The sequence below is a fragment of the Amphiura filiformis genome, chromosome 3, assembly GCF_039555335.1.
Source record: "Amphiura filiformis chromosome 3, Afil_fr2py, whole genome shotgun sequence".
Classification (NCBI taxonomy): domain Eukaryota; kingdom Metazoa; phylum Echinodermata; class Ophiuroidea; order Amphilepidida; family Amphiuridae; genus Amphiura; species Amphiura filiformis.
The window spans coordinates 47779977-47801063 of NC_092630.1; the positions used below are offsets into that span (position 1 = coordinate 47779977).

The window sequence follows — 21087 nt, forward strand, 5'->3', positions numbered from 1 at the left end:
CCAATTAATGCTAGAAAATGTAATTGTACTTATTTTTTAATTGGAGGCCTCTTAATTATAATTGTATACTACTGGCAAGCAACTGCGAAATCAATTGCACATGAATTCATGCTGGGGCCTTATACTTTGTCACCATTGTGTGTTACTTCATTATATGTTGTCTATAAAAAAAAATCAATGTCTACCTTCTAATAAAGCAACTGTATAAATGTTACATTCCTATAGCACATCACCTTTGTTTATAGGCCTGTTCAGACGAGAGCTTACCTCTGTGTTATTTACACACAGAGATAGTGTGAGGTCATCATTTAACACTAATACTTGTCCACACGACCCCTCCTCAGAGCTGTTAACTCTTTAAGCACTCTATATTAGCTGCATGGATTGCTTCGTGTTAGTGTTCTACCATAAAGATTTTTCGGTGGTAATTTTTTTTGTTAAGCTTCGTATTAGTTAACATGATACTTGTTCAGAAGGGTGCAAACACTAAGCTACCTCTGAGGTAGCTTAGTGTTAGCCTGACACAAACTTAACTCTAAGCCCGTCTGAACACGGCTAATCTTATGGGTAATTTTAGTACAAACACACTTGCTGCATTCTTCACAATAAATGTCAAGATGCATCCTTGGATAGTTATATAAATACAACTGTATCAGAGTACCGCTGCATCCCGGGACTGCATCATCTTCATGTAAATTGACTAATAATATCAGGCTGGTACGTAGAGCGTTGCTTCAAATGCTCCAACAGGCTTGAAACATCCCACAACATTCAATGATGTGAAACTTACTACTACACATATTCCAATTTCCAAGATAATAATCATAACTATGAGTATGAGGCACTTCATTTTAATACTCCAGGGTATGACAGAGCTACATGGTATCTAACATATGTTAGCTATATTAATGGTTGAAATAATTATTCCTAGTAATCAGAAATTGATAATTGGGATGATAAGAATGTACATGTATATTGATTTATCCTACTGTACATGAATTCTGCTGCTCTCTGTGTAGCTCAGTAAATCCAGAAGTTTGCTAAGTAAACATATTGTATATCTCTTGTATACAATTATTTTGTTTATATATTTTGTACATGTTATACAACAAATATGTAATATTATAAAATCTGATTTTAATTTTATTTATTTGCTTCATTTTATTATCATTATTCACTATATTTATCCATTTATCATTTCCTTTGCTTATTTATTTCCTTATTTCTTCACATAATTTAAATTTCACTTTCATAGTCATTTGCTCTCCCATTCCTATTTCTTTAAAAAAATCACTACACAATTCAAGTGGCATTGCATGATTTTAGCATCCTTATATAGTATGATTTGGGGGCACTTGATTTTTAGGCAAAATAGAGGTTTCTGATCTAAAATTTCAACATAAGAATTTTGTTCAAAATTTGAGCGAAGAGTTACAAAAAATGTACAATTATGAGAGTTAACTCAGGGAGCATGATGATGTGGACTATTGTAAACATGGAAATTTCGGTGTGTGTAAATGTTTGCGTTTTGCAAAATTTCAGCTCTTTCACCTGTTTTTTTGTTGTTGCGATTTTCACCTGTTTTTTTGTTGTTTTGTGATTTTGAGCTTATTTACATAGGCCTACATACACCGCTAAACCACAGGATCAAATAAAATCAAAAACCTCACCAACAACAAAATTATCGCGACTTGTGGCAAGAATTTATAAACAACTGTTTAGTCTATTTCTTCTTTCCTGGATTGTCATTTAAATTGCTTTTAATGTTTTTTCATGTTTGTAATTTATGGCAATTGAAATAAATATTATTATTATTATTAACTGGTAAGAAAGTCTACTAGATGACCTTAAAAGGTCAGGTCATCTGTGAAAATAAGAATGGTGAAATGGCGATAAGAATTGTCACTCTATTAGCGAACAGCCTATTTAGCGAATATCAACATGGGGTCCTTAAAGGTAAAACATTTTCCTAAACATATTGGACTAACACTACATAGTACAGCTATATGTCAGTGGCAGTTGAGATTGGATTAAGCACTTCCTTTCTCTTGACCCAAAGGCTGACATTAAAATTGTTAACTTGATTGTTGGGAGTGGCCTTCTTTTCCTTGTTCTTTGTCTTCAAGTCTGTTTCTCACTTCTCTTTCCATACAGGCCAGCATGCTTATAGGCTTTTTAGCCTGGCTTGAGCATTTTGTTTGAGCCTGGTCCCATCAGGACCCAAGCGTGTCTCCACACGGAGCGACCGTTTAAACAAACAAACAATATAACAGTAATGGGAGGAAAAGTGCAAATGTTCATCATTTTCAGAACAAATAATTTTCACAAAAAAATGATGTCGTGGATGTAAACATCAATTTCACAATTTGCATATAGCCGCCATTCCTACAGCTTGCTTGGCCAGCCAAGAGGTGCCCATCGTTTAGAATGATGTCTGTGGTAATATTAGATTATATAATTGTAAACAGAATCATCTCTGACTAGTGCAATGATGTATGTATGTCAACAAAAACCATACCCTGGAACAGATTGATGACTTGTGCAGGTGTTTTGCAACCTGTGCCTACATGTACTTTTGTTTGGAATTTACACATATCTTAAATAGCGAAGGAGCTTCACTATCTTTATTGACAAGAAATGATATATTACTCATTACTCAACACAGACCTTCACTATCTATGTACAGTGCTCAACTAAATTTTAAAGCATTTATAATTCAGCTTTTAGCTGTCAATTTTTACCTGGAGCTAATTTCATATTTCATTGATTAATTTGATGGTAAAGAAACCAATATCACGTACAGTAATTAAATTAATTTATTACATTTGCTACATTCAAATGCAAATGATTTAATTACTTAAATTATATAAGGTCTAGAGGCACCATACGGCAGTTCCCAATTTCCAATGCCATGTACCAAGTTAAGGGTAGTAAAGGACTTTAGAGAGTAAAATACTCACAGAAATTAGAATACATTTTGTAAATGGTGATTAACTGAGCCTTGAGCTGTAAGGTGACATAGCATCTTCTTCTTTTAAAGACTATTGTTTGTTTGATTTTTTAATTTCATTTACACAAGTCACAAGCACTGTGATATTAATTCAGCTACATGTAGATGACAAGTGACATCACTAAGCTGTACTTTCCGCTAGGCTGAGAATTAAAACTGCAGAGTGAAAGACTTGACCTGAAGTTCTTGACAAGATATCAATTTAAACAACAATGTTGCAATTGTGTTAGTAAACCTTGTTATAACTGTTGAAGTAAAACTACTACATGCCTCCACTCCACTGTAACAATATGACTCCACTACAAAGCCAAGTAAAATAAATGACATGTATATCATCCGGACTTTCTCAAAATTTGGTGAGGGATGCCCTTATTATTTGTTATAAATTTACTATTCATTTCTGTGTAAAATTGCAATTACAAAGGCTTTGTCAACACATTATGAAAACAGGGAGGCCTCTAATATTTTTGTTATTTACCCAAAGCCCTACCCTAGCTTGAAAAAAGTCTTTTAAATTAAATGATAAAAAGGACGTCATGACATGTCTTCTCATTACAACAATTTTATAAACAAAGTTAAGGGAGTAAATAAAAAAAATAAAAATTGGTGAGGACAGGTACGATATAGGCCCTACATGTTATTTATTTTACTTGGCCTAATAAATACCATTATATTATGATCATTTTTATAGCCTGCTTCTATGAATGATGTCATTCTTACTACAAATGTAAGGGTCTGTCTCCAATTCAAGATAACCATATCTAGTCAATGGACATGTACATGTATACATATATGGTCGAATCCAACCAAAAGTGTCCACGGGCCAAAAATAAAAGTCCGAAATAAAAATGTCTCCACAATTTTTTCCTTTTGCCCATTGATTGATGACATATTGGCCTTATACATGTAGGAACCAAAAGTGCCATTACTAATCTTGAAAAATAAATCCAGGACGTGTGATAGTAAATGTGATATCAAAACCCAATGTTACCTACGAATACCACTAGGATGCTTTCACTATCGCAATACTAATCAACCTAAAACAAATGGAATATTCCCATTAACGCTTTTTTTCGTGTAATGTAGACCACAGGGTGTCAGGAAAATGCTAGCTCAGCCAGAAAATATTTGTTTTATTTTTTATAATGCGATCAATATGATCTTAGTCAATTTATGCTAGTTTATTTTTGAAAATGAAGTTTAGGTCAGTTTCTGTATTTTATTTATCAAATGAGTATGAATCAATTTACACATTGTATAAGAACGAGTAGGATATATGCTTTCAAGAATATTAGGAATTATACGCATACACCTAACGCTTTATACAATGAAAAGGTGAAGAAACCCGGTATTCGTAGGTAACATGAGCGATTTAACAATATCTATATTGAGTTTAGAGGTTTAAATTTTGCTATTATGGTAATGAATTAATAAAATGGTAGTTTTTAGATCTCTTTCAGATGGTACGTCCAAATGAATAAATGCTATTACCTTAGATCAAAAAATTTTTGATGCTTTTAGCAAGATTTTGACCACTTCATTTTGATATACAAGTAGTTAATCAGCAATTTTACATAATAAATAATTGTTGAATGAATCCGTATATGGGTAATAATAGTGTCCTGGGGAACCGCTTAAAGTTTTTGACAATTAATTTCCATTGGTAGTGACACTTCATTACACATGTCATGTATTATGCTGTATTCGTAAGTAACATTTCAGTATTTGTAGGTAAGAATTAGACTTTTGCTGGATATCGCAATCAAAACTTCATTTTATAAAGCACTTTGAATGCATTATTTTCTTTATGTACGCTTATTGATACTTTAGACCCTATCATGTATTAATAATGTCGGTTCACAGCGGTTGAAAGAGGATTGATGTAAGAAACAAAGGCACTAAAGTGACTTTAATTTGTTAATTGCACACAAATCGCTTAAAACCGTTATTGCAGACTTGTGAAGTCCATCTTGGAGTCAGTTACGTCTTGTGGCCTTTCGTTTGAGGGCAACTACAATTAGCTTTATACCAGGGTCCATCACTGTGATGTCTAGATCATGAAACAATGAGAACAGTCGTTTTTTCCATGGTATTTCAAAGTTAAAATCAGCAAAAACATCAAAAAAAACCTTCGAATAAATCAATTTGGACAGTTGACAAATCCAAGTATTTATCCCTTCTAATCTTCTTTGAATCTGATTTTTCTTTCAAATGAGCAGACCGTCGTCTATTTCAGTACATATTTTCAACAATTAAGCCGTATTCACTTTTGCATGGTGGGCATGTATGTGAATTCGCAACTTTCATTGACATATGATTTGATAGCAAACACACAGGCCTTCGTTATGTACCAATATGGGCATTGGCATGAATGGCGGTGTTTCACAATATTGTCATGATGTCAATTGTATTCGTAGGTAACATTCGGTTACCGAAATTTACCTACGAATTAAGGCTGGCATTTTCGGTCGGGTAAACGGGTACCGCCCGAGATTACATTTTTTTAAGTTTTTATTTTTTCGGTTTTGTAGTGTCCCTGGACCTAGACCTAAATGCTAGGATCATTCATGGTTGACCTAAAAAAAAAAAAAAAACTAGAGATAATTTGCGCTCACAGAGCGCAGACAATCGCCAGGCATGTAACCCTTTAATGACCTTTTGATCTGACCTTTAACCTTAATGTTTAACAGGTCACGAGGTTTGTTGTCATCAAAATTGAGCCTCGTACCCATTGCAGATGTCCAAAAATGCATTTCTAAAATTTGACCTCTGCATGACCTTTGACCTGACCCCTGCAAAATGTTCCCCTGGTCATGAGATCTGTTATCACTGAGTTTGAGCCCCATACCCCTTACAGATGTCCAGAAAAAAGAAATTATAAGATTTGACCCCAGATAACCTTTAACCTGACCCCTGCAAAGTGTTCCAATATATTCCCTGGTCATCAAGTTTGTTGTCACAGAGTGTGAGTCCTGCACTCCTTACAGATGTACAGAAAATGCATTTCTAAAATATGACCTCTGCTGACCTTTGACCTGACCCCTGTAAAATGTTCCCCTGGTCATGATATTTGTTGTTAACGAGTTTGAGCCCCATATCCCTTATGGATGTCGAGATAATGCAATTGTAAGATTTTACCCCCTTAATGACCTTTGACCCCAATTCTTTGTACAACTTTTAGACACTGGCTAAAGGCGATGCAGGTATGCAAGTGACGTCATTGTATTATGTAATTTGTGGAAGAAGAAGCATTTTTAGTGAAAATCACATTTTGGCCATAATGACCTTTGGATGACCTTTGACCTCGAGTTGGTCATGTAACATTTGTGCCCCTACCCAATGGTCCTTGTGACCAAATATGGTTACATTGGCCTAAAGCATATGGCTACAATGGCTCGTTAAAAGTTTGACAGAAGAAAGAAAGAAAGAAAGAAAGAAAGAAAGAAGAACTGACCAAAAACAGAACACTCGCAAATTAGAAATTTAGATTGTAAAAAAAATTTCAAGATATTTTGTTATTTTTTATATGAAAATTGATAATTTGTATTCATGTCATAGTCTATTAATGATTTCAAAATGCATTCAAATTCAATACATTTTGAAATCATTAATAGACTATGACATGAATACAAATTATCAATTTTCATATAAAAAATAACAAAATATCTTGATTTTTTTTTTTTTTTTTTTTTTTTTTAAAAATTATTCCAAATTTATTTTTTTTAGTTTCTAGGTTATTTACATTTTTCGATTTAATTATTTTTTTTTTTTTTTTTTTTTTTTTTTTTTGCAATTTGGTGCCGGTTACCCGCCTGAAAATTGCGGCGGTACCCGGGTACAAAATTACCCGAAAATGCCAGGCCTACTACTTAATACTTGCTTTTATTGTTGACATCTCAGAAATATTTAAACGCAGGCTATTGAAACTTGGTAGAAATAAAGAGTGTATTACCCTGCACCTATTGCTTAACTATTGTTTACTATTCTCTCACTTTGTGGAAATGACACAGCTTTTAACATGTATTCGGAGGTAATGCATATTTTTACCAAACCTACCTTTGTGCCATTTAGAATTTCTGGCAGCTAAACACAATAATAAAGATGTCCGAATGCAATGCATTTCAGTATTGGACATATCAAAGCTTGTATCAATTACGAATTTATTAGTGATTTCCATTTTTTTTTTTTTTATCTAGTGCTATGAAAAATTGTATTCGTAGGTAATGTAAAAAAAAATACCACTCAAAAAATTATCACAAAAAATTCATAATTATGTACAAATATGTGAAAAATTGAACAGGCAATCTTTGAATACACACCTTTCAGAAAATCAATTTAGATTCAATCCAATGACTTCTTTTCATAACTGATTTAGATGTTTTTAAAAATACTTTAAGAAATATTTTGAAAAAATGGGTAAAAATAGCATGTTTTGGGGTCTCTGTGTCTAAGTTTTTCACAGAAGGGGGTCTTATTATATATGGCGCGAAGCGTATGATCAAGGCGAATAAACACAATACAAATGCCAATTGATTAATACTTTTAAGTTATGGCCCTGAACATGCCGTGTACACTTTTCGTTGGATTCGACCATATACATTTTTACAATGAATAAGTAGTACATAAAGTCTGCACAAAAAGTAACTCAGCTGTTATAAATACGCCTATAGATTCAGAACTAATAATTGTTTTCACAATATTTTAACATAAAAAGAAGGATGATTTATTTTCACGCATTTTGATACCCCATTTGTCCAATTTTGTTCAATATTGACAATACAGCAGTGTTTTGAAAGAAAAATACACCAATTTAGAAGTTGCAGTTATTTATTGATTTTTTGTATTGTATGGATTACGTGTTTGCAGTGCTGGCATTATAACCATTGATCGCTGTAAACTGCAACTTTTAAATTCGGGTATTTTTCTGTAGAAGCTATACTGTGTTGTTAATATTGAACAACATTTGACGAATGGGGTATCAAAATGCGTGTTAAATAAATCATCCTTCTCTCTATGTTGAAATATTGTGAAAACAATTATTAGTTCTGAATCTATAGGCGTATTTATAACAGCCGAGTTACTTTTTGTGCAGACTTTAGATCATGTACATTGTATAATCCCTCATGAGGAAGATATAAACTTGTTTCTGTGACGAATTGTTTTAATGCGATAGAGTTGGGTTTTTTTAATTACATGCTTTACAACTAAAAACTAGGACTAAAATCTATGATTTCATCTCGAAACCCATGTGGGCATGAGGAATTTAATTTGGGAGGGGAACCTCTAACCACAATGTAATTTTTTGGTGATTTTTTTTCAATTTTTTTTTTAATCAACCCATCAATTGGCTCTACAAATGTAGGTCAAGGGACTCCCTAAATCTGCAAAAAAATAAAATTGCAACAAAAATGTATTTCATTTTTTTAGATTTCCCCAAATTATGTCAAAAAAACAAACATTTGGAGCCAAAAATCCAGAATTTATGTGATTTGTGCCGCAATGAACACAATTGCGTATTTGTAGCAGCCCTATTTATTGTGAGCATGTGAGGAGAAACACTATTGGAGCTAAACTAAGGGTAAGAAGTGGTTAATAATAGAAACGTGAACTAAGGGTACGAAGTGGTGAACAATAGAAATGTGTACCATCATAGCAACAATAAAAGAGACAGGTTCTATCTATAAGGTATCTACGAATTGATACAGAATGTTCAGTGACAAGAGAATTCAACAGTATACAACAGGCATGAGAGTACATTTCCATGAAAGAAAAAGGAAAATTCTGAAAAAAAGGAAAAAGTGCGTAAATTCATGGCAAAAATGCTCAAAGCAGGCGAAAAGAAATAAAAATCGGAAATTTGGGCAACAAAAAAGGAATTCCTTTTAAAAAGGAAAATTCTTATGTCTGATACAAGTATTACTAGTCTATGACTTTTTGAAATACAATCATGATGGACTAATTCTATTTCACAAGCTGGTCAGATTTAAGACATTTTTAAACATTAAAATGTTTTACCTCATTCATACAAAACTTTTCAAGAATATTTTACACTCATTTGTCAATAATGCCAAGTTTTGATGTTACATAATTCCCATTTCCAATGATTCACCCACAACTAAATTGGCAATTCCAGCATTATGCAAAAGTCGTATTAGGAAGCAGTCTCTTCCCTGCACATGCACGACACTCAAACTACATCTGTTTAAGGCACGAAGGGTCAAAACGTATTTAAGTCTAGCATGTAACAGTACAGAATGTTGATTGGGACAAGGCCCTTTTCAGGAAATTCTTGGTCACAACATAATGTACATTTTCATTGATTTCATAACCGGTAATTTCCGATCTCTTCTGATGCATTGATATTGGTCAGAACTGGTTTGGACAAAAGAAAATGCAAAAAGATGTGATCTCAACTAATCACTAGCATCATTAAGATGGTAAAAATTATCAAACGGCATTGGTTGATTCTTTTTTGTAATTCTAGATACTTACGATCCTTCACACCAGGTGGTAAGATGGCATTCTGTCCAAAGAATCCAAACGGTCCTTGCTCAAAGATAAGATTCTCATTGCCGATGGCAACCTCAACGCGACCTTGCAGGATGAGAACAAAATAGTCAGCTGGATGACCTCGCTGGAATATGTAGACAGGTTTGTTTTTGTCCTCAAGTCGGACATCTATGATGATGTCCTGCTCCAGGAGACGATGCAAGATATTTTCCGAGATGAATTCCGTCTTGAAAGCTTCCACACCTTGTGAGACAAGATCCAATGATTTTGTTAGTTCATACAGGATACATGTACATCATCTCCTAATTACATGTAATAGTTTTCTTCCTTTTAAAACTGTCATGTCATACATTGTTTGCATTAAACCTTTTGGAATCATATTGTGACTTGGACCACCACCCAGTCAAGGCATCCGCGGGTACTCATGCTCATCGGCGAACTTTGAAAACACCACCTTTTCAGGATAAAAACACCCCTATTTTTAGTGATTTTTCTCCTTTCAACAAAGCCCAGGGGGCCACTCAAGTATGATAGTGTACACATGCATGACCATATTTGCATATTTTTGAAATGCCCCTTAAAGTAACAAGTTTACCCTACCAGCAAATTAGCCCCTTAATAAAGTAATTTAATATACAATTTACACCCTAATGTGTTTTTGGCTAGTAAAAATGCAACAAATGTACAATTTTTGGAGTCATAATTTGCCAAAAATTTAAAAAGGTACCATGAACAAGTTGTGCAGTTTCAGAAAACTACCCTTATTCTTGAAAATCAGTGTTTTTAGACCCTAAATGCGTCACACACGTAACTTGCCTTGAGTTAAAAAACACCCTTTTTACTTGTTTTTTGGTCACGCATGCGTACACAGACCATTTATGTGAGTGGCCCCGGGGCAACGAAGTCCTTTTTTCCCTTAAAATGCTGGCGATATTTCCAATATATTTCTTTCTGATATAAACATGTAGGAATGCACGATCAGTCGATCACCTATGGTTGGATGCATTGTATAATTGATGTATTCTGAATGGAATTTACTTTGATGATTTGTGCATGTATTTTGTAAATGAAGAAAACTGAAACTACAATGATTTATGTGATTCGTAAATGAAGAGCACCCTTTTTTCAATTTTGCGAACAATTGGTATGAAAAAAAATCCCTTTTTTATGTTTTGCGAATTGAGTTCCTCCATCTAAAAATACTGAAAAATCAGACAATTTTGTGAAATGTTTGCACCAGTACATGTACCTGCGCATACACAGAGTGCCGGCACCAGGGATAACCATTACATTGCATCTTGGTACCAAATTTCAAATTACACCAAAATTGGCATTGCACACCATCCAGGCCTATGCTGGGAAGCCTCTCCGATTCTGACGTAAGAAAATCAAACTTACGTGCAAGTTTTTGTACAATTTGTTTCACCCAGGCCAGTGTGGGAAATTCTACCACTGCTCCAAAGCAACACGAGTGGTTTAATTTTCTACTTGGTTGCACATTTATCTCAAACTTTCTACAGTCTACATTTGAAACATTGTGACATTTTTGCTGAACCATGAAATGGTATCAGCCTATATGAGTGTATGTTACTAGCTTACTTACTAGCTTACTTACTAGCTTACTGACTAACCATTTGGTCTTAAATGGACATATCTCTAAATGCCACGAAGGTATGACCCCATGAGTGGTGTCATATGAAAGAGGAAAACATAAAGAATATAATAAAAATATTTCCAAACGTCAGAGGTCATCCTGGGGTCACAGGGGGTCAAAAAGGTCATTTTAACCGAAAATGCTCGATTGAGCTCAAATTTAAATGCAATGATCCTTATGACATTGTAAACATTAAAAAATATTTTAAAATTCATTTAAGGTCATTAAGGGGTCATAAAGGGGTCAAAGGTCAAGTTTTTCAAAATGCTCCAATTGAGCTGAAATTTATATGCAATGATCCTTATGACATTCTAAACATTTTAAAAACATTTTAAGATTCATTTAAGGTCATAAAGGGGCCATAAAGGGGTCAAAGGTCAAGTTTTCCAAAATGCTCCGATTGAGCTGAAATTTAAACGCAATGATCCTTATGACATTCTAAACATGTTTAAAATATTTTGAAATTCATTTAAGGTCATTAAGGGGCAATAAAGGGGTCAAATGTCAAGTTTTCAAAATGCTTCAATTGAGCTGAAATTTAAATGCAATGATGACAGTGGTATATAGGCCTACCACAATATACTGCCGAAGCCACATGGTTCAGCTATGGTGCGGTTATCGCTCTAGTTTAGATTAGTTGAGCATTTCTTTAAAAGATGTACACAGTGTGACTGAAAAACAAGATCCATATTTCAATAAGCATTACTGTCAGACCGTACTTGCATGTGAACATCCATATCAAAACGATGCACTTGTCGGCTGCTTCATGTATCTCATTTTACATAATAGCTACATGTAGGAATAAATACCAGACTCATCTCAAGTGGAGGTCACTTCAAATCATCCCCAAGTCACATGGTTTCGGAATACAGAGAACATTCTTTAACCATGTGACTTGGTTTGTATTCCTATCTATTATGTGAAATGCGACACATGTAGTAGCTGACAAGTGCATCGTTTTTGATATGAATGTACGTACATACATGTATATACATGTACACATTATATAACAAGAAACATTACATTACATTATGTCCATTACCTGTAGAGAGGAACTGGAATGTGGCCAGAGCTAGCTGTGGCGATATCTTGATGTGAGTACCTTCTTCTTGATGAGCAAACCGTGAGAAGTCACGACGCATACGCATACCAATTGGAGCCTTACTGCGGTTGTCCCCTGAAACATAGGGTGATCAAATACTTTTATGTAAAGAATCAAGATTATTCCAATATTGACTTGCATTGCACTGTATCCATATTATTAATTGGGTCGGTCGTTTTTGTTTTGTTTTTTTAAAGGTCATAGCCAAAACATGACCGTATGGCATGCCCTTAATTAGCTTTGAATAGCTCAAATACTTGTAAATTGGGATATTTCTCTACTGTATCCCACTTCATTCATGTTTTTAAAACAGTTTAGAAGTGTGTAGAAACTGTAAAAGGGCAATTCCAAGCAAAAGTGGACATGACTCAAAAAATAAAATTGCCTCTATGTATTTCTTGTAACTTTCATATTATTCCAAACAGATGTAATGTTCAAGTTCTAAACTTTTTTCTGCATTTTTCTAACATTTTGTTTAAAAAAAATAATTTCTTCGGAGAGTGTATTTTTAGTGGAAAAATCCTGTTCAACTTTGATATTTTCTAAGTGGGCCTATTTTATTAAACAGGGGCACTTTTCTTTTGAATTTGATACATTTTATATCTATGAAATATGGTCAAGAAATATCCATCACATTTTAAATAACCCCCCGCTAATTTTTTCCTTTCATAGTGTTTTCATAACACTAAATATGGTGTACATGTAGCACGAGTTACCGAGAGATGCATTTTTTAATATATTTACAAAATGTTGGCAATTTAATTGATGCCACTTATTATTTTCCTTCTACTAGTAGTACCTTGAATAAAAATAAGAAATTGAAATGCAAAACACTATCCACCACATAATAATGACCCCTTAAAAACTGTAGCACGAGTTACCAGTAGCACGAGTTACCGATGTAGCACGCGTACCATAGCCCACTTCCCCCTGTACCAGCAAAGGTAATGCAAAATACCACTTGGCAGCAATAGAGGTATCTCCCAACTGCATGAATATGCATTTATGTAACCATGGTAACAACTTTCTAGTAGTAGTGTAGCCAGTGGGGGGGGGGGGGCAGGTGGGGCAGACTTCCCCCTGGCAAACTAGAATTAAGTGGTTCGTAATTAAGGTGGCATTCACTCAAAAGTGTGTAAATAACAATGTTTTGTAAATACAAATGATATGCAATATGCAAATAAGCTCATTGATATTCATAAATATGCAAATAACATGACAAACATCAGGTCACAATATCCAATCACCAAACCAAGTTTGAAGTTGATTGGTTATTAATGCATTTAAGCTGCAGAGTGGATTAATGAAAATGTAGGCAAAATATGCAAATAAGCTCATTAATATTCATAAATATGCAAATAACATAACACAAAACTATACAGCACATCAAACCACCATATCCTATCACCATACCTATCTATCTATCTGGCATAGTATACCAAGTATGTAGTTGATCGATTATTGTGTTGAAGCTGCACAGTGGATTAATCAATTTGCTTCCGCCCGAGCAGCCGAACAAAGAAACAAACAAAGAAACAACCAGGCAAACACCCATGTGTGGGGGCCCAAAATTAAAGATAAAAGTGCCCTTCTGACAGAAAAATAAAAGTAAAAATATGGAAGGCAAAGATAGAGAAAAGGTTCAAGGAGCCAGTTCCACCCTGATCATGCGCCAAAATAGTGTAAATATACCAAATTTTTACCAAAATAAAGTCCCTTTTTTGAAGCTCGAAGACTTAAATTTGTACAGTCTCTCTTAAAAAAATGCTCTAGTATATCCCATTACTAATACCTGGTCAAAATGATGCAACCAAATTTTTAGTTCCCCCCCCCCCCAATCTAGCCCAAGAAATATAGATACTGGAAATCCACAGCCACATTTCAAGTTGATACTGAGATTTGTATGATTGATACAAAATTTGTTCATGTTGTTGAGTATGATGGGTCTCATTTTCCAGGTGAAGTGATTGAAATCGTGCAAACTGTATTCAGTAATGCACCAAGCAGGAAATCACAGGAAATGATCAACCAAAAGATGACCAAACATACTATACCGGTACCTCAGAAAGCAATTTTTAAATTTAAAGAAACTTACAGAGCCGATCATTGTAAAGAACCACAAACATTAAAAGTTTTGTGAACTAATTTAGGGTGAAATAACCTATCAATCTTATCAATTGATGACTGTTCAATTTAACTGTTGAAATTTAAGCCCTACAATGTATGAAATATCCAAACAGGATGGAGCAAGGAATTAAGTACATACATATGTAATGCTGGGATGTAATGTGTGTGGTACATTGCATTCTGATACATGCACTGTATTGGTGTTATTTGTACATAAATTGGGTTATTTTGGGGGTTATCATGGTTATATCAAAGTATACTTTGGTTATATGTACATAGATTGGGTTATTTGATCATATACCAGTCATTGAGGAATTTGTATCAAGAAACTTTGACATTTAAAAGAACATTAACCATTTTGTATATGGCCGGACAAACTGTAGCACGAGTTAGCGTAGCACGAAGTTACCATGTTTTTGCCAGTCAATGTAAAACTATGAGGGACAAAACTTTTTAAGTTATACCAGGATAAACCTTAGCATAGCAGTTACTTATCCTATGATCAATTAGGCTTTAATGTTTTTTGTTTTAGGACACGATCAAAATAAAAATGAGTGATTTTTTAGCATGTCCTCTGCTCGTAGACGAGTTACCGCTTTTCGCAGCTGTCCCATACATACAAAAGTTGATATATTCATTTAGCAATACTATGAGGATCTAGTCTTGAATGTTGGGTATTAAAATACAAAAAATACAGATTCCAATCAAATGATTTTAAAAAGCTGGAGCACAAAGTATGTAAAAGGACGCCATAAAGTGTAGCACGAGTTACCGTGGAATTGCCCAAAAACACTTTTCAGGATGTCACAAATTTGTACAGTCAAACAAAAACTTTTTTCCAGATTTAGATTAGGGTCGGTCGCTGGAGGACAAGCAAACAATCTTTTTTTTTGCCTAATACAAATTGATCATCCAGATTTTAAAGCTGTTCAATGAACAATGTGGTTCTTAAAATCCTTGATCCACAATTCTGGTTCCTGTTTCACAATATCCTTTGGACAACGGCAGGTGTAAAAGACAGAAAGCAGAAATGACAGAAACAACAGAAACAACAGAAATTCCAGGAAATGCAGAAAGGAAGTTACTGAGTTTTGATTTCAGGAGTTCTAAAATTTTTGTGGTCATGTTGTACAAAAGTTTTAAATAGATGTTTGTTTGTGAGTTTGGACGCAATATGTGTTGTGTGCTGCCCCATAGAGTGAGGGTGCGCCACGCCCAAGTGGCCATAAACAGTGTAGTTGTAGGCCCACAATCTCAGAATCCCAGATGAGATTAACATGTCATGTTTTCATTTTGCATTATGTTATGTTTATCATGGTAAACACTCGTACATGTGCTACCTCAATGATGAAAGTTTAACTTGTTATGGGGTCATCTGCATGCCATGACTGTGAGTGTGAAAAGAAAGGGCCAAGATATCCCATTAGGCCTACCTCCACAGTCCACTGGAAATGATCAAGCACGATGATTACAAAATAATAATAGGGACAAATATAAATAGTAATATAATTATAATGCTCAAACATGTCAAAGGTGTATGTTTTGTATTCTTGTTGTTTATTGTTTGGTATTTTATTGATGAGGGAATCAGAAAAAAGAATTATTATATTTATTTCATATAACATATTTTTACACCAAGTTAAAATAGGCAATGCATTCTGGGATTCGATTTTACATATTATCTGCATTACATAAGTTACAGGAAGTACCCTGGTGGTGGAGAGTCAAGGTTTCATCATCTCCCTGACTAATGGCTAATGTTAAAACTATGTTTAGGCCACAGGCAATTTGATCATTAATAACTCTAGAGGGGTCACAAATTAGTAATTTATTATTTATTACAGCATTCAAAGAAGAAAGTTTTGACAACCATAAAATTAAATTACCGGTACCGCAAAAAAATACAAATGACAAATATCCAGATTATATTACCTCAATGTATACTAGTATATCACTTAAGATTTCGTTAAACAATACATGTTATGTACGAAACTCCTTGGTTTAATGAACTCGCACTTAAATTCCTCAACTTTTTGCAAATTCTGTCTTTTCTCATTTCTGTTGTTTCTGTCAATTCTGCATTCTGTCTTTTACACCTGCCGCTTTGGACAACAAATAGTTTTATTCAACAGTATAAAACAGGAGCAATTATGGTGCTATAGCCTCGTCTGAATTGAGCATTAAATTTGCATTATTTACTCCGAACAAGCTCTGTAACATTATACATGCTGTGGTAGCTTGCTTGTGCAATTTTTTTGGATTCCAAAGTAGCGTTTTCCTCCTATTCTTAGTTTAGTCTGTGTGGTACATGTAAATTAAACTAATAATTATATTTTATTTGATCATTTCAATCTTTATTGCAATCATTAAAAAAAACATACAAACTTTAAGCACAATGATTGAAAAGAAAACACATAAACCAGACTAGAGAATGGAGAAGACAAAATGCTATCCCCATATCTCCGCAGGTGCATAAATACCAATACATACAAAACATTCAACACTGTACAAGAAAATATACCTTCAGTAAAATTCATTTTTTCAAAGTAGGTCTAATAAAAAAAAACACAATTTTATGACACAATAAAAAATGTATATACTTCTCTCAACTTCATAGAATGACCAAGTACAATAGGCATTTGTTACAACTTACTGTAGATATCAGTCTCATCTACGATCTCAGCTTGAATAATCTCTTCAATGACATCTTCCAAAGTCACTAAACCCATGACTTCATAGAATGGGTCCCCTAATCCATCGCTGTTGACTCGATTCACTATAGCCATGTGAGATTGTCCTGTATTAATATTAATGGAAAAGAATCCCATAATGTCAATCCATACTTGAATTACCAGGGCAAAGTCACTGGTCAGTATCCTGGTATCAGCATTCCCCGAAACAAAAGTCAAGAGTAACAGGAACAAATCAATTAAATTAAGATGGGGAGGGGGCCAAGGCCCAGATGTTGGGATCATCCTGATTGTTTGTAACATTTTTAATTGTAATTTTTAATTTAAAAATACAAAAAAAAATCCTCAAACAGCAACTTTCCTTAATAGCCTGCCATATTCTTTCGTGATTAACACCTCCAGGCAGTGTTCGAAATAAGCACTTATCCTCTTGTCATCTTGTCCAAAAATCACTGGGGACAACCATATTGAGCTATGTACCCCCTGGACAACCACTATATTTTACCTCTAAAATATGACACATTATGGGGATAACCAAAATGTTTTGAGGACAAGCAGAATTTAAGCTTTAGTTATATCCTCGGGACAACCTCTATATTTTCCTTATTTCGGACACCAGGATGTTGCATTTTCCAAAAGAGAAGATGTTAATTAGAGGTCTCTTTTGATGATAATTATCATTAAAAAATAAAAAACATCGCTAGAAATTATTGGGTGCAAATCACCGATAATAGCGTATCATTCAACATCCTATATTTGAGCGACAAAAAATTTGTTTCTCAAGATTGATTGTATCATGAGAAAATTGTCTAAAACCCACCCTCTCCCTAAATCCACATTACATGCACATTTAAAATAATCACCTTTCTTAAATTCTGATAGTATGACATCCAGTGTAGTATCCTCAAAGACAAAATTGATAGGATGCTGATAGAACTTAATGACCGTCTTCAGAGGTGTACAATCATCTGGGTCTACAAATGCTAAATCTTTGACAAACAGCAAAGCCACTATATTATCTCTATTCTGAGAGAACACTGGGATTCGAGTAAATCCTTTATTCATGATTTCGGTGACTGTTTTAAAGTCAAGAATTGCATCCTCATCGAGCATGTAGCAATCGCTAAGTGGTGTCATTACAGATTTCACAGTTGTTTTCTGCAATTCAAGGGCACCAGAAATGATGTCCATTTCTTCTTTCTGAAGATCATTGTATTCTTCTGTGACGCGAATCAACTCTATCAATCGTTCTCTGGTAACAACACTACCGATTTCTTTGCCTAAAATGAAATCAAGAATTTTGCTGACTGGGAACGAGATTGGAAATGTTAGGAACATGAAGAACTTGGTGAGATAAACTGTCCTAGCTCCAACTGCAAGACCATGGCGAGAACAGATGGCTTGAGGAACTATCTCTCCAAAGATCACAATACCAGCAGTTGCTCCGAGTACAGCCCACAGCCCAGATGATAAATCATCTAGCAAAACTGTCAACGTTGTGTTGACAAGAACATTACCAAGAAGGAGTGAACACAGCAAGTAGTTGCCATATTTACGGACTGGGCTTATTTTCTTTGCATGTTGTTTCTCCTTTGGATTACCAACGTTCTGTAGAATTTTCAATTCTGTTGGATCGAGAGCCATCAGCCCCAAGTTTAAACCACTAAAGAGCCCAGAAAGAGATAAAAGGATGACGATCAAAATGATTTGCAACCAAAGTGGTAGCAAAGGTGGGTATATTTCAACCTGTAGCCAATAATCAATTCCTTGATGAATGTACGCATTTTCATCTTCCTTCATTACACACATATAATACTTTCCAAGACCCAATTTGCTTATTTCTAACGTTCTCATTTCATTCCTATCTGACGAACTGGTTTCACGTTCATTTGTGATGCCTGACCCACAAACATCTCCCCTTGAACCTGGCGACTTGGTAAACACAACTTTTACTTGTTCATTTGGTTTAAATTGACCAACCAAATGTATCTTTCCAGTATAACTTTCTTGATTCTGATGGTTCCCTTGCTGGTCACATCACAGTTGGCGTTGGCAGGTATCAAACTCCACACACTTGGCAAAGAATCGTTTGCGCATGTACAATTATCCACAAAATAACATACAAAAAACAACACAATCACATGATAATTGAACGGTCTAGTTCTAAAGCAAAATGCCATTTTTGAAGTCTTTAAAAAAGTTTTCTTTCAAGGGGCGGACCAACACAGGAAGATAAAGCTGAAAGTGACTACAACTGGTGGTGGTACGTTGCTGCTGATGAAGCTTGGTAGACGTGCCGTCACCTTAAACTGTTTTGTGCATCCATTTTGGGCCACATCTTGCCCTAAGTACTCATTGGATACTATCTTTAGGTTCCCTGCTATCCTCCTTTCCAAATAGGACAATTTCTGTAAGTTATAAAGCGATCAAAATATTATTTTCACGGAAGACAAGTACTGTCCGATTCACACTTCCCCTGCTGCAGTGTTGTTTTTCCATTAAATAACCTTTGACACGTGACGAAATTGAGCGAGGGCGGTGTGTCATCGATTGCGTCATCAGACAGGGCTTGTCAGAAGATCCGGCCTTTTCAGATCAAAAGTTGAATTTTATTTTAGGGACCGTTCACAAACACTTGTTAGGGGGCCTGATGCAAAAGGGGCCCCTGAAAAGTTTGACCCTCCTAAGGGGGGGCTGAAAAAATGACCACACATTTTCCTGGAAGAATTGAGTCATGATATGCTTTGGCATGTTTGGGGTTGACCCATAATTCAAGTTCATGTCAAAAAGGGGGGGCCTGAAATTTTCGAGGTCTGTAAAGGGGGGGGCCTGAAAAATTGTCACGATAAAAAAGTTTTGCATCAGGCCCCCCTTACAAGTGTTTGTGAACGGTCCCTTAGAATGTGAGAAAATAATTCTTCCCATTTCTACGATAAAAACAGAAGAGCATGACCATCCAAACATTGCTACAAGTCATCAGGCACACGTTTACTGTCAGCCTTTTATTTCATTTTAGAACAGCTGCAAAGCTGAATCATTGTGGTTTTTGTGATGAGCACGAGAATGCTGAAGAACATGGCCCAAAGTTTATTTTAAGGGGGTTATCTTTTTTTTTTCGGAAGGAGAGGGTCCCAAATTTAAGAAAAGTCGGCGTCAATCAAATTTGGCGGCAACAAAAATTTTATGACCCCCATCCACACCGATCCGGGCCACCACCTGACCACCACCACCACCGATTATGACCCATAAACAGGCTATTGTATTGACAATAAACACACTATCAGGGGTGCAAATTGTGATTTTTTTTCCTCAGGAGCAAGGTTTTTATATAGGCTCAAGTTTTCCTCAATCATGCATAAAATAGCTTTATTCTGCACTTCAAAAATTGAAAATGTTAACATTAGCATGTATTTTTAGAGTTTCCAAAAAAGGACAATGTGCGCGAGCAGCGCGCAAAAATTTGGTATTTTACACTAGTTTGGGTCAATTTTGGTGGAACAGAGGCTCCTTTCCCCCTTTTATATTCCTTTACCCCCATTTCCTCTTTCATTTTTGTCAGAGGGAGCACAACCTGTTCAGTGCTTTATGGGTTTTTTTTTTATTTCCTCAATATTTTCCGGTTTGTCCTCTTGTTAATCTCAGCGGCATTACAGTAGTATTGATACACTGGAATTCCTTCATGACTTTTGTTCCCATAAAATCCTCATTGCTGCCTCTCTGTAAATTTCCTCGGATATGATTGCCGCCTCTCTGTAAATTTCCTCAGATAAGTGCCCTGTTTACACCTGCCTTCATCCAACTTCTTTATTTCCTGTTAAATTCCATTGCATACCCTATATGGTGATGAATGGTAAATTTCCCCATTTCCATATTCTAACACCAACACCTTTCTCTTTTTTGCTCTTATTTCTTGATCAATAATGTGAGTTCCTCCAAATGTTGCACAACCAGTGTCTTTAAAGATGTCCTCTCTTCCATTCAGTAGCTTCACTAC

At 35.0% G+C, this 21087-nt stretch overlaps 1 protein-coding gene across 2 annotated transcripts in view; it reads right to left on the reverse strand.

The window, feature by feature from the left end:
- The window catches only part of LOC140148636 (metal transporter CNNM2-like), a 34279-nt gene extending 14700 nt beyond the window's left edge, over window positions 1-19579 (reverse strand). For both annotated transcript variants that reach the window (XM_072170662.1, XM_072170661.1), the window contains exons 1-4: window positions 17957-19579; window positions 17057-17200; window positions 12217-12351; window positions 9503-9763 (exon numbers count right to left, since the gene is read on the reverse strand). In XM_072170662.1, the coding sequence (XP_072026763.1) occupies window positions 9503-9763; window positions 12217-12351; window positions 17057-17200; window positions 17957-18947 (1531 nt within the window). In that variant the 5' untranslated portion in view covers window positions 18948-19579. The remainder of the gene's footprint in view (window positions 1-9502; window positions 9764-12216; window positions 12352-17056; window positions 17201-17956) is intronic.
- Window positions 19580-21087: the final 1508 nt, after the last annotated feature.